The sequence below is a fragment of the Rissa tridactyla genome, chromosome 1 (genome assembly GCF_028500815.1).
Source record: "Rissa tridactyla isolate bRisTri1 chromosome 1, bRisTri1.patW.cur.20221130, whole genome shotgun sequence".
Classification (NCBI taxonomy): domain Eukaryota; kingdom Metazoa; phylum Chordata; class Aves; order Charadriiformes; family Laridae; genus Rissa; species Rissa tridactyla.
The window spans coordinates 24222704-24237015 of NC_071466.1; the positions used below are offsets into that span (position 1 = coordinate 24222704).

The 14312-nt window shown below is 43.6% G+C and overlaps 1 protein-coding gene across 3 annotated transcripts in view; it reads left to right on the plus strand.

The window, feature by feature from the left end:
- Nucleotides 1-3128: 3128 nt before the first annotated feature.
- The window catches only part of NUP58 (nucleoporin 58), a 38116-nt gene continuing 26932 nt past the window's right edge, over nucleotides 3129-14312 (plus strand). The window contains exons 1-6 of one of the 3 annotated variants that reach the window (XM_054209315.1): nucleotides 3129-3458; nucleotides 7226-7365; nucleotides 8689-8727; nucleotides 11801-11953; nucleotides 13031-13165; nucleotides 13872-13982. In XM_054209315.1, the coding sequence (XP_054065290.1) occupies nucleotides 3343-3458; nucleotides 7226-7365; nucleotides 8689-8727; nucleotides 11801-11953; nucleotides 13031-13165; nucleotides 13872-13982 (694 nt within the window). In that variant the 5' untranslated portion in view covers nucleotides 3129-3342. The remainder of the gene's footprint in view (nucleotides 3459-7225; nucleotides 7366-8688; nucleotides 8728-11800; nucleotides 11954-13030; nucleotides 13166-13871; nucleotides 13983-14312) is intronic. The other 2 variants (XM_054209307.1, XM_054209301.1) reach the window with 2 other exon arrangements.

Consider the following 14312-nt stretch of genomic DNA (forward strand, 5'->3'; position numbering starts at 1 on the left):
CGGTGGAGGGGACGGAGCGGGCCACGCTGTGTCCCGCAGTGCCGTAGGGATTCTCTGTGAGATCCGGGGAAGGGGGAGGAAGAGGCCGTGGTTGCTGTGCTGGGAGCCACGGAGCGCAGTGCTGGCCGTGAAGCCTCGCCTGGTAACCGGCCCTGAGGAGAGGGGGGTCCTGGGCCCCGCGTTGGGGTGGCAGTAGCTGTGTGGAAAACAGGAGCCATGTCCTGGTTACCCAAGCCTCTGTTCACGCCATGGAGAGTTTCAGTCTTCTAGAGTGTCGCGAATGGGGAAATTTCTGGAAGATTGTCCTTGTACTATCACAGAGGGGTTGAGGTGGGAAAGGACCTCTGGAGGTGTGTAGTCCAGGGACACCTAGAGCCAGTTGGCCAGGACCATGTCCAGATGGCTTTTGAGTGTTGCCAAAGATGGAAACTCCACCACCTCTATAGACAGTCTGTGCTAGTGCTTGGTCACCGTCACAGGGAAAAAGTGTTTCCTGATGTTCAGAGGGAACCTCCTGTGTTTCAGTTTGTGCCCATTGCCTCTCGTCCTGTTACTGGGGGCCACTGACAAGCCTGGCTCCATCTCTGCACCCTCCCTTTATTTATACACATTGATGAGATCCCCCCAATCCCCCCAGGATGAACAGTCCCAGCTCTCTCAGCCTTTCCTCATAGGAGAGATGCTCCAGCCCCTTCATCATCTTCGTGGCCCTTTGTTGGATTCTCTCCAGTATGTCCATGTCTCTCTTGTACTGAGGAGCCCAGCGCTGGACGCAGCACTCCAGATGTGGCCTCACCAGTGCTGAGTAGAGGGGACATCCCTCCATCTGCTGGCAATACTTTGCATAGCGCAGCCCAGGATGCCATTTACCTTCTTTGCTGCCTTCATTGCTGGCTCATGTTCAACTTGGTGTCCACCAGGACCCCCAGGTCATTTTTGGCCAAGTGGCTTTCCATCTGGCTGGCCCCTAGCATGTACTGGTGCCCAGTGTTGTTCCTCCCCCGGTGCAGGACTTGTACTTCTCCTTGTTAAACTTTGTGAGGTTCCTGTCAGCTTGTTTCTCTAGCCTGTCAAGGTCCCTCAGGATGGCAGCACGACCCCCTGGCATCTCAGCCACTCCTTCCAGTTTGGTGTCATCAGCAAACGTGCTGAGGGTGCGCTCTGCACCATCATCCAGGTCATTAATGATGACATTAAACAGGACTGGACCCGGTATTGACCCCTGGCTCACTACTGGTCTCCAAGTGGACTTTGTGGCACTGACCACCTCCCTGTGGGCCCAGCCGTTCAGCCAGGTTTCAGTCTACCTCCCTGTCTGCTCTTTCAGCCCATACATCAACAGCTTCTCTGCGAGGAGCTTTTGGGAGACAGTGTCAAAGGCCTTGCTGAATTAAGAACTTGCTGGTAAAAGTGTGTTGGGGGGAATGAGAGTTTTAGGCTGTACAAGAATGAAGTATCAAGCTGCAGGGTGCAGTGGCTCATCCATGTCGCAGTTGTGTGGGTGCTGGTGCACAAAAATCTTGTGTGTGCTGCACAGTAGTTGAGACGTGATAAAACTTAGCTTAAAGGTTGAAGAATGGGCTATATAAGTCTTGCTGTTTTCATGATTATTACCTAAATGAGAAACGGTTCAGTAGGAGAGTTTTTTTACAAATTAACCTCTTTTACTAACATACAGACTTGAACTTTTTGAGTGGTCACATTTGTAGACCGTCGTGAGTTATTAAAATCATACCACGAAGGCATCACTCTTTCCTTGACAGGTCCCCTTTTCCTGTTAAGCCAATACATCTTGTCGCTTCTTGGCCTGCCAGATCAGAAAAATGTTTGACAAATGACTGTATAGAAATCACTCTATACATGCTATTTAATGCTTTCACAGTTTTAGGACTTCCATTTTTTTAAGATGTTCAAAGGTAGGCATGTGGATGCAATATAGAAGTAAACACGGACTAAACATCACAAATTACATTTAACTATATGCCGGAAACTCTGCCTTGTGCAAAGGACAGTGATTCAGTCACCCATAAATAATCTCAAAGATCTTTTCAGTAAATAATACCTGTCAGCCCCACATAGCCTTCAGCGGCCACAGCACTGAGCAGCAGCAGAACAGAGAGGTGTTTGCGTTGTTTGGGATGCTTTGAGAAACTCGAGGTAATCGCATAGAACCTTTCGTAGCACTATGATTCATCTAGACTATCGGGTAGATTTAGAAGAAAAGTCTAGTAATGCCTTTTCCTGAGCAAGTGTGGTCTGTAGGACACAGAAAACTCCCCTGCATTTCAGCAGCGGGTTCTTACTGTTCCCTGGTTTTATGTGGCAGACGCGTCGTGATCCAGTGGCCAGATGGGGCAGGGATGGAGCCACCAACGCGGCTTCACCCAGAACGCTGTGCAATACGTGTGGGCAGGACAGCCTTGTCAGGAAAGCAGGAGCAGTAATTTGGGTGGTAAACGCAGGCAGTAATTATAATTGAGTTGGTGGTGTTGAGGTGCTGTAGTTTGTACAACTTCTAGAGAAGGTTCCGGGGAGACCTTATTGTGGCCTTCCAGTATCTGAAGGGGGCCTACAGGAAAGGTGGTGAGGGACGTTTTTACAAGGGCATGTAGTGACAGGACGAGGGGTAATGGATTCAAACTGGAGGAGGTAGATTTAGATTAAATATCAGGAAGAAATTTTGCACCCTAAGAGTGGTGAGACACTGGAACAGGTTGCCCAGAGAAGCTGTGGATGCCCCATCCCTGGAATTGTTCAAGGCCAGGCTGGATGGGGCTCTGAGCAGCCTGGTCTAGTGGGAGGTGTCCCTGCCCATGGCAGGGGGTTGGAACTAGATGATCTTCAAGGTCCTTTCCAACCCGAACCATTCTGTGATTCCGTGGAGAATCGGCAGAGAAGCAGAGCAGAGCCACGTGCCGTTGTGCTGGCTGCGAGCCCTGGTTCGGCCGTAAACTAAGCGGGTTTGAGGAGTTTCATGGAATTTCAGTTGGAGGCTCTGGGGTGCCGGGTGCCTGGCTCCCCGCCCCACGCCCCCCGCAGTCCCCCCAGAACGGGACATCCCCGGCCGCCGCCCCGCGCGTTACTGTCCCTTTAAGGGCCGGGGGACAGCGCGCGGGCGCTGCTGTCCCGTGGTGCATTGCAGCGGGCGCGCGGAGGGAGCGTGGCTGGTGCCCGCGCGCTCGCTGTCGCCGCCGGGTTCGAAGTTGGCGCCGGGCGCGATGCGGAGCTGAGGAGGCCGCTCCCGCCGCCGCTGCCGAGGGAGGCCTCCGCCGCCGCCGCGCTCCCCGGGCGCCGCTGCCGTCTCCCAGCACCGCTCCTCCGGCCGTTCCCGACGCTGCCGCCATGTCTGCGGGCTTCTCCTTCGGCGCGGGAACCCTGGGCTCCGCGGCGGCCGCCGCCGCCGGGGCGGGAGGAGGAGGCGGGGGCGGGGGATTTTCCTTCGGAGTCGCCACGCCGAGGTAACGCCGTGCTCCCCCCCCACCCCCCGCAGCTTCCCCCAACCCACCCCCGCTCGGCTCGGCCCTGCCCGCAGGCCCCGGCCCCCTGGCTCCCGCGGCCTGGCCCCGAGGCCGCCGTCTCTCTGCGGGCCTGGCCTGGGCGGCGTGTATGTGTGTGAGTGCTGGGGGGTGGGAAGGCAGACACCGTGCTGCGTGTCTCGGCGCCTCTCCTGCTGCCCCTGGAGAGGCCTGTAGGTCCGGCACGTTTGGCCTAAAGGGATGAAGCGTGTACACCGTGTCTGCCCCGGTACGCAGGGGGCGGGGAGGCCCCTCCTGCCTTGTCTGCTTCGTGAATGTAGGCGTAGGGATGAATCTGTTCAGCAGCTAATAACAAAGGGAGGTGCTCTTCTAATTTTGCTTTATTTTGGCTTTGTCGGAGCAGCGTGTCTGCCTTCACTAAGGTTCTGAATGCAGAACGCAAATTGTATGCCTATCTAGGTCTCAGCAGTCAGCCTGAGCTCATCTGTGCAGCATGGAGCTCGTTGGTGTCAAAGCCCAAATTTTTAATATTCCAATGTGAAATTCCCCCCCTCTCTTTTTTTTTCCGAAGGTGGGTGCAACCTTACTAATTCTGACACTAGTAGCCTTGCATGTGGTGTATAGTGTCTTGCAGTAAAAGGAGAACTTTGCTGTGCTTTGTGCATGTGACATACAGCAGGCTCTGTACTAAAGGCATTACTGGTATTTGGGTTTCTCAGAAGAATAGGTAAGTCTTTGTTGCTGTTTTTTTTTCTGTTTTGTTTTTTTTTTTTTCTTTGCACACAACTGTACTAGCAGAGATTGTTTTTTCTGACCTGCTTGTTATTATGCTTCCATTGAAGATTAGGACTGTTGTAGTGGAGTGTTGTATCAGTTTTTCCCAAATCTGATCAGGCAAAATTGATCACTGTAATGTAAAGCAAATGGGCAGGGTGAGCTACTGAAGGGAACTTTGCCTGAAGCAGGTATATTTGAAAATACTTATCTCTCAGAATTGTCAGGAATTAGCAGCATGAGAGGAAGGGAACAGAACATCTGAATTTGAGAGTATCTCTGGATTAAATGGCAGTATTGCTTTTTGGAAGCCCATATGAGAGGGGAAAAAGTTTTTTGAGTCTCTTCTGATACTCCTAATTTTGTGGTCGTGACATTGATGACAGGCGCGTATTACCTGTGCTTGGTTTTCGTTGTTTTGTGGGTTTGGTTTTGCTTCTTTTTTTTTTTACCCCTACAGTGAACCTTATCTGGATTTTATGAAGAACTTAAGTTTCTTTTGTTTCATGCCTGTTTAATGCAGGTTTCCTGTGATTAAAATGAGCAAGTTAAAATAATATTAGTTTATTCAAAAACATTCTTCTAAATATACTCCCTGAAACAAGGGAAACTCTTTTGTCTTGTTGATCTGCACTTATTAAAAACTGCCTATTGAACTTAAATATTTTTGTTTCTTCTTTTTTCAGCTGTTCTAGTTGGCTTTTTAATCTGTTAAAAATGATAAGTAGAAGTTTAACATGTGGTAATTAATAGCAGTGTGATACTCTGCATTTTTATTCATGTATTTATTCTTACAAACAGGACAAGTCTTCAGGGCTGTTGGTCAAGGAGTATCACAGAGGAAGAGGCCTTTTTACTGCTGGTTGATTGGTGAAAGAATATCGAGCATCCCTATGGGATGGTTTGCTTGAGAACATGTTTGGGACTGTAAGAAGAAACTGTTGTTCTTCTGAGCTGAGTCTAAGACAGTATTGCTAGGCGTTGGCAGAGAAGGGGCTTTATTGCATAGTCCAAGCACAGGTGTTATACTTAGTCCCTGCATTGCACTAATAGCTGTGCAGGTAGTTATGCTCTTTCTTTTTGTTAATTAATGTTCTCTGTAGTATGCTTTAGCCAGGTGCAATGCTTTGTTTAGCTCTAAAATGAGAGCTAAGACCTGACTTAAGTGACCCGAGCTCATCTTCCTTTCTGTCTGTGGGCAGTAGGCAGTCCTTCTGGCACATGCCTTCTCCTGATGGTGAGAATGCTGCCATTGCTTTATTTCTACATTTTGGGTTCTTTCCGTCTAAACAGACAAGATGCCACTTCATTTTACTAGAGACTTTTGAGCTTTGTCCTATAGTGCTGAATGCATATTTTCTACCTTAGCTTTCTTTACTGGAATGATGAAAACAAGAAAAATTTTCCCAGAAAAATCATCTTTATCTGTACTGGAAAAGGATGACAAACATAAACTCTTGACTGTCACCATATTGTATGTTTAAGTTTACAAGCAGTTAGGTCATGGTGCTGTAGTTTGATATGTTGAAATTTTGTGAGTAAAGAAAGCTGATGTGCGTTGGCTCCTGTGGAGTGAGACAATTAGTGGGTCTGCCTCCTTCTGAACTTCTTGGCTGATCTGCTTCCTGAATTACTTCTTTAAGAATAAGTCGGACCTAGATTTTGAACTTGCAGCCAACTTTTGCTGCACTTGCCACTATCAGTTTTGTAGATACTTTGAAAACTTACTATGTTAGAAGCTAATTATAGCCTTTTTTTTTTTTAAGGATTTACTTTGTGTTTGTTATGCCTAGGAGGTGCTTTCATACAAAAAGAGAGAGGAGATGAGGGAACAATGAGAGACTACTGAACACCTGAAACATAGAATATTTCTTGACAGTTGTGACCCTTAAGTCTAAATTGCATTTCATTTCAGTGCTGCTGTTGTACATATGCAAAATATTGTCTAAGTTAGAGAAAATTTATCTCATTTCTAAAACTCACAAATGGAGGCAGGAAGTTACTACAAATAAATTATTCACCTGATCCTTTGTCAGTTTAAGAACAAAATTTTTAACACTGTAGACTCATCTGGCTTCTAGATCCTGACATTTCATTGGGTAGAGATAATCATGATTATTGTATTCCCCATGTTTTGTCCAATAACTTAATGCTTTCTCTGCTAAATGTAAAACTTGTTCTGTATTTGCCATGAAACTTCTGAAATGTGTAGTTGCCCCAAATAAATAGATAAATAAAGGCTTAATTTTCCTGTTGATGACTGATCTTTGATTCTCTCCTTCTCTCTTCCCCTTCATCTGTGAAAATAGTTTGGTAAGCTTATTTCTGTAACTTTGACAAGTATACAGTCAGAAAAGAAAGTATGGTAGGCTTGGGTCCTCTATGGTTTGCACCTGTGGGGAAGGGTAGCATTTTGGTTAGAAAATGAATTCATGCATTCGTGTGTTTTGGTAGAAAGACAGGGCAAAGTTGTGCTATTGATGTGAATGGTTGTGTGTCTGTGCTTACCACTTGAGCACAAAATAAAGTAACATTGCTTGAGGTTTCTGGTCAGAGGTATCTAACTGGACTTGCAACCTGCTTTGAAAATATGTCCTTGCAGGTTTGTTGTCATCTTTGTGCTGCCTCTAGCATTCGTTCTCCCTTTTCAGTAGTTCAGAGAGAATAATTGTGCAGAACTAACGGCATGATCTAATGGAGAAAAGTTCAAATTTCCGTCTGGTCAGCAAGGAGTTGAACAAATGCTGGAGTTGGTGTCAGGGAAGCAGTGGGAGTCACAGAGTTGCAGAAGGAAGGAGGGAGGCAGGCTTCCTCTTTCTCTTTGGTCTTAGTGAGCTTGGACTCTGTCCTGTCCAGCTGCATTGTGTGTGGTTCGGAAAAATGAATGATGGTGTGGGAAAGAAACGGAAATAAGGTGTGTGTGGATTTCTTTCTTTTAAAAAATAATTACTGCTAATAGTCTTATTTTGTAATAGCTCAACAGGAGGACTTAGTTTTGGAACTCTGGGCTCTTCCACTGCTACAGCAACTACATCAGCTCCTTCAGTGGGCTTTGGAGGTGGACTTTTTGGATCAAAATCAACCACTGGCTTTACACTAGGAGGCACCAGTACAGGTAGAAAAATTTCTTGTACAGCAGAAATTTGAATCAATGGTGAAGAAACAGATCACTTGTACACAAAAACCGGGTTGTCATAATCTGCTCACTTCTTTACACTAGTTCTGTAGCTCAGAATACAATTGTAAAAAGGCTTAATTGAACAGTTTAAAAGGTCGTTCATTGATAATTATGCAGTATCAATGCTGCAGAAACACAAATGCAGTTACCGGAAAACTGTGCCCAGGCCTGTGTGTAAATTGTTCCATAATATGGATCCTGACATTTTCTAGAAATCTAACTCTTAATTCAGAATGCTTAAAACTATGATTTAAGATTGAGGTATAGTTTGATCTGAAAATTTAGATTATTAGTATTTGTAATGTGACTTTTGTAACCCTGCAGTAGTAAACATTTCTGTCTTTTTTGTTTGGGTTTTTCTAATGTCAGCAATATGCATAAAGAGATTTATTAATATTTTCTTAGGTCTCTAATTCAGCCTGTGAACATACATATTCTTATAGGAGTATTGGGGTACAAAAGAATAAAACTTTTCTGACTGGGTATTTCTTTTTTTTGAGACATCGTGCAGACATAACTTAATGAATTTTACTTTGGCTCCAATATTGTTTGACAAAATGGTCTTTTTTTTCTTGTACACTTCTATTAGTAGATAGGGGAAGTTCTAAGAACCAATCTACTTGTAACAGTAGACTGAAAGCCTGCATTACTGTGTTTGGCTACACTGGGGTAGTTTTCTTTTAGCTCTCAATGATTCTTTTAATCTTCTAATCGGATGTTTTTTTAAAATATGAAATGGCATAGCACTGTGTTCAAAATAATGCCTTTAAATTACCAGTAAGGCAGAACCCTATACCAAGATGTAGAATTTTACAAAGACCTTGGACTCTATAAACCTCTTCATTATACTGCAAATCTGCTTGTTTCCATGCTAATGTTACATACTGCCATATATCTGGAAAAAACTCAAACTTGATAGAATTACTAGTTTCCATATTTTTGTTTATTTTCATTTATTTGGAATTTCAAACAATTTGCTATACTGCTGTGTTAACGTCAGCTTCACAGCATATTTTATAAAGAGAAATTGCAGTTTTTGAAGTCAGTTACGCTTTGATTTGTGCTGCTGGCACTTACAAATACTGTTTTCTGTTTAATGTTGTCTTGCTTTCAACATACTACAGAAAAAAATTGTATAATAGTCTACATATTGTCTCATAATGTTGCATTATTTCAGTGTTTGTTTCATGTTGTTTACTATCATAACTGCTCTGTGGTCTTCAATTACTATTCTTACTATGTTTGTTTTTATTCTTAAAGCAGGAACAGCAACAACTATTGCTACAGGACTGACACTAGGTAAGGATCTAACTTGGATTTTAATGTTATACAGGCAAAAAAAATAGATAGATCTTTCTTGTAATGTAGAAAGTTAGTGGTCATATGTGAGCTTTTTCCCCATTACTAATTGCAGTCTCCTTTGCAGCCCAAATATTAAAGCTGTAAACCAGAATGGAGCCCTACAGTTCTGGGCACTGTTACTTGTTAAAGGGTTATTCTGTTCCTGTACAACTGTGACAGTGGTCGTAGTGAAAAGTTAGACGTCATCTTTATGTCCCCCTAATGACTTTCATCTTCCAGCAGAAGGGAAGTGGAATACATTGTCAGAGAATTCTTCATACAGAATTTCTTGCTTTCATGAACTTTGTGTGAACAGGTCTGTTTGGTAATTACCTGTTTTAGAAGAATAAAGGTGGAACTGGGAAGGGACCTTGGAAATATTTTACTTTTGTTTCTCTGATGTATTGTTAGTGACTATTTTTCAGCTGTCATTGGAAATACAGGAATATGTGGGTAGCTGTGGTGTGTTTTTCTTTCTTCTGAAACGTCAGCAACTAAGATCTTGAGGAGAAACTGAGCTTGAGTATCACAAAAGTTGGGGGTGGTGCTGCAAGACAGACAGCTATCCAGGAATTTAGGAAGCCATGCTGTAAATAAATGGGAAAAAATGGTGTTGGATAAAGAAGCAAATGAAATGGGCAGAAGATGGGAGGAGTAGCAGCTAACCCAGAACAGACTGTGATGTGTAATCACAAGTGGCAGTCTGTACTATGCAGATGAACATTTATTCTTTTCAATAGCTGAAAGAAATGATGTCATCCAAAACAGGTATGCAGCAGTTACTGAGAATACCAGCGATGTCTTTCATAGAATCATAGAATCTTCATGGTTGGAAAGGACCTGAAAGATCATCGAGTCCAACCAAACAACCTACAATCTCTGCCACTAGAGCATGCCCTGAAGTGCCACATCTAGATGTTTCTTAAATACCTCTAGGGATGGTGACTCAAACCACCTCCCCGGGCAGGCTGTTCCAGTGCCTGACCACTCTGTCAGTAAAGTAATTCCTCCTAATATCTAACCTAAACCTTCCCTGCCGCAACTTCAGACCATTTCCTCTGGTCCTGTCATTATTCACCTGGGAGAAGAGGCCAACCCCCACCTCTCTCCAACCTCCTTTCAGGCAGTTGTAGAGGGCAATGAGGTCTCCCCTCAGCCTCCTCTTCTCCAAGCTAAACATGCCCAGCTCCCTCAGCCTCTCCTCATATGACCTGGTCTCCAGACCCCTCACCAGCCTGGTAGCTCTCTTCTGGACACGCTCCAGCACTTCAATGTCCCTCTTGTACAGGGGGGCCCAGAACTGAACACAGGACTCGAGGTGAGGCCTCACCAGTGCTGAGTACAGAGGCACGATCACTTCCCTGCTCCTGCTGGCCACGCTATTCCTGATACAAGCCAGAATGCTGCTGGCCACCTTGGCCACCTGGGCACACTGCTGGCTCATGTTAAGCTGGCCTTCCACCAGCACCCCCAGGTCCTTTTCTGCCGGGCAGCTTTCCAGCCACTCTTCCCCAAGCCTGTAGCGTTGCTTGGGGTTGTTGTGACCGAAATGCAGGACCCGGCACTTGGCCTTATTAAACCTCATACAGGTGGACTTGGCCCATCGATCCGGCCTGTCCAGGTCCCTCTGTAGAGCCTTCCTACCCTCAAGCAGATCAACACTCCCACCTAGTTTGGTGTCGTCTGCAGACTTACTGAGGGTGCACTCAATCCCCTCATCCAGATCATTGCTAAAGATATTAAACAAAACTAACCCCAAAACTGAGCCCTGAGGGACACCACTGGTGACCGGCCGCCAAGAGGGTTTCACCCCATTAATCACAACTCTCTGGGCACGGCCATCCAGCCAGTTTTTAACCCAGCGGAGAGTACACTTGTCTATGCCATGATTCGCCAGCTTCTCCAAGAGAATGCTGTGGGGGACGGTGTCAAAGGCCTTACCAAAGTCCAGATAGACAACATCCACAGCCTTCCCCGCATCCGGAAGGCAGGTCACATGGTCATAGAAAGAGATCAGGTTGGTTAAGCAGGACATCCCCTTCCTAAACACATGCTGGCTGGCCCTGATCCCTTGGCCGCCCTGCACTTGCCGTGAGAGCTCACTCAAGATGATCCTCTCTGTGATCTTTCCCGGTACCAAGGTCAGGCTGACAGGCCTGTAGTTCCCTGGATCCTCCTTCCGACCCTTCTTGTAGATGGGCGTCACATTAGCCACCCTCCAGTCATCTGGTACCTGCCCTGTTGACCAGGTTTGTTGATAAATGATGGAGAGAGGCTTGGTGAGCTCTCCCGCCAGCTCCCTGAGTACTCTTGGGTGAATCGCATCCGGCCCCATAGACTTACGTATGCCTAGGTGCAGAAGCAGATCATTGACTGCTTCCTCCTGGATTATGGGTGGGTTGTTCTGCTCTCTTTCTTGTGCTGGTTCTTGTTGTTTGTGTTATGTATATGCACCCCCCTCCTTTGCTTTGGAATATGGATTCTAGAATATAAAATGTATTCTTATGAAAACTGAGGGAAGTGGAAACTTCTTTTGCTTTACTTTAAAAGCGTTCAAAAGCAAAGTTTGAGGGAATAACATCTCGACATATTATTCTTGTTTACAAATTGAAAGGGTATGTGCATTCATTTTAGTATGCATATCCAACTGAGACTTTTTAGTCTGTTTTTTTGGGGCAGTATTGTTTATAGCTCCATCTACCAATACTTTGCTGCTTCTATTAGATGCTCTTTGTGAAAGTTCTTATTTTTACAGGTTTTTTTAGATTATCACTAGATGTAACCTCCATGATTAAAGCCCAGTGAATCATTAGGAATTCTGGAGCAAAAATGCCTGTGCAATTAATGTAAACCTTTCAAATTTATCTGAAGGTGCAATGGGTATATTTTACTTGATTTAAGTGATCTTGCGTGCTGTGGTGCTCATGATGGTTAAATGGATATAGTTCAGAGGAGAAGATAAATTGAGCATTCGTTCTCAAAAAAAAAAAAAAAGTTGTAAGAGTGATAATTGGTTTTGGGTTTCTTCCAGGCACGCCTGCCACCACATCAGCAGCTACCACAGGATTTAGTTTAGGCTTCAACAAACCTGCAGGTTCGGCCACACCATTTGCTTTACCTGTTACTTCTACCTCAGCGAGTGGCCTGTCATTATCATCTGCTCTTACATCGACTCCCGCAGCAGGTAGGAAAGTGTTTAGGGCTTGGGGTTTTTTGTCTGTGTTTTTTAATTAATAAAACTTTTTGGTAAAACAGTTCTACACTAAGTTTTTCTGGTATTTACGTAACTTTGTACTACTTCAATAAGAAGGTTCATTGGACCTCACTAGTTCTAAATTTGGGTACCTTAAGGCAGATAGATTTATTATATAGGGGGCAGTATATAGGCAGCATATAATCTAAGTCATTAGATTATACGATGTATATTAGATTACACATAGCAGCAATAGCTGATTTGTCATGTAAAATCATTCTTTTTGTTATTATTAACCACACTGAAGGTTGAGAGCTTCCTACTCGTGCAGCTGAAAAGTTTGGAAAGTGTCTACCTTTTGTAAATGGCCTGAAATGGTTAACTAGTAGTGGAAACAAGATTTTTTTTTTTTTCTAGTGTAGTTCTCATACTGGCAGGCACCTGCCGTCGTATTTAACTCAGCTAAACTGCACCATGCATGATGATAATTAAGATTGGAGTTCATTTTTCTTAACCTTAGGAGTCTGCATTTGAGGTCAGCTATCTGTGCCTTCAGTGCTCCATCCCTTTATGCCTATGGTCTTTCTCTGCTCAATTCCTCCCTCTCCTACCAAAAGCTGGGATGCTTGATTCCAGGAGCAGGCTCAAACTACCAATGAAATGTTCTTTTATCATCTGTCTTGTGCAAAATGTTTTATGTTAAACATCAAAATATTAACATTTCAGCATTTTAATATAAAAAGTCAATAGCACTTGTTAGATCCATTATCTTAAAATAAGTTCTGTGCCAGGTTCTAGATTCTCTTATGTACTGGGTGACTCTTGAAATTTTTATATAGTTGCAGGTAAATATGGACTAATCAGGATTTTGACATTGTAGAACAAAATTGCATATAATTCAAAAGTCTCCAGTGGCCTTTGTTTGGAAAATCCGCAGGAAATAAAAACGATGATTGAGTTTATTATCAAATTATGATAAAGATACTGTTCAGACCTTTCAGTTATTTCAGATTGTCTATGGAGGTATTTGTATGCAGCATGCATGAAGCTGGTGTGCTTTCTCTGCAGGAACTACTGGCTTTACGTTAAATTTGGGTGGTACAACCGCTCCAACTACAACTGCCTCCACAGGCCTTTCCTTAGGAGGAGCCTTAGCAGGTTTAGGAGGTTCACTCTTCCAGAATACAAGCACGGCAGCAACAGGTGAAAGTTACTTTAGTTTTTTCCTCCTTCTGTCTCAAAATGTTGAAATTTAATGTCTGATTGCATAAATTTATAACGTAAGATTTCTTTATATAAAATCTTAATACTGTGAAAGTGTAACTTCTAACAGTGTTAACGGTTAAGAACAGCGTTGCTATCCATGGACAATAAAAATGAAATCTGAAGTCATTGGCTTCTTTCTCATTCTTAAATTCACTTGTACTTAACACTTTTTTTAAAATGAAAACACAAGGAAATCTTTGTCAGTGCCATAATTGACTCAATGAAGTTGATCATAAATGGGAGAAGGCAATGATATGCAAGTATCTCCTTTAACTGTAGAGAGGTTGAAAGATCCTTATTTTGGTGGCTTTCAGTCTGAATAAAATATTTAACTGTTAGTATTGTTATTTCAGGTCTAGAGGAAAAAGTTGTTGTTATGAAACAGGAAGATACTTACAGTGTCGATAAGTTGGCTATCTAATTAGCTACCTAGTAATGTGGAGAAATTACATAAAATGCTTATGTACAATTGTATGAAACTTTATGCAGTCTGTTTTCTTCTCTGTTTATTTTGCATTTTTTTTAATCCAAATGTTGTAAATGGACACTGAAACTGCAAGCAAGGTTATATGTGTTTTCAGTTTAAAGTAAGTTTTAGTTATCAAAATTTTAAGTGCAGAAATTCAGTTTGGGTTTCTTGTAGGACTTGGGCAGAATGCTTTGAGTTTGACTCTGGGGACAACTGCAGCTCCTTCAACTACTGCCAATGAAGGTCTTGGTGGCATTGATTTTAGTAGTTCTTCAGACAAAAAGAGTAAGTTTGTTTTAAAGCATTCTTTTTTTTATTATTGAGAAAATTACCAGAGCATTGCAGCAGAGAGACTTTTTCATTGCATTAGGAGTGTGCAATTAAAGCTGAGAATTTTAACTCCCCCTTGCCCCTTACAAGTCATTTCAGTTAATTTTGTTCTTAGATATTGTGCTTGTATAGAAGAACAAGATTTTGGTTGAAAATGTAATGTAAATGTATTTATTTAAAATGAGTATAAGCCAATATCATACTTGAGAACCAGGATCTAAACCCTTCAGCCTTTCAGGAGTGAAGATTCAGGGCCGTTGGCTGAAAAACCGTGGCAGATTTCTG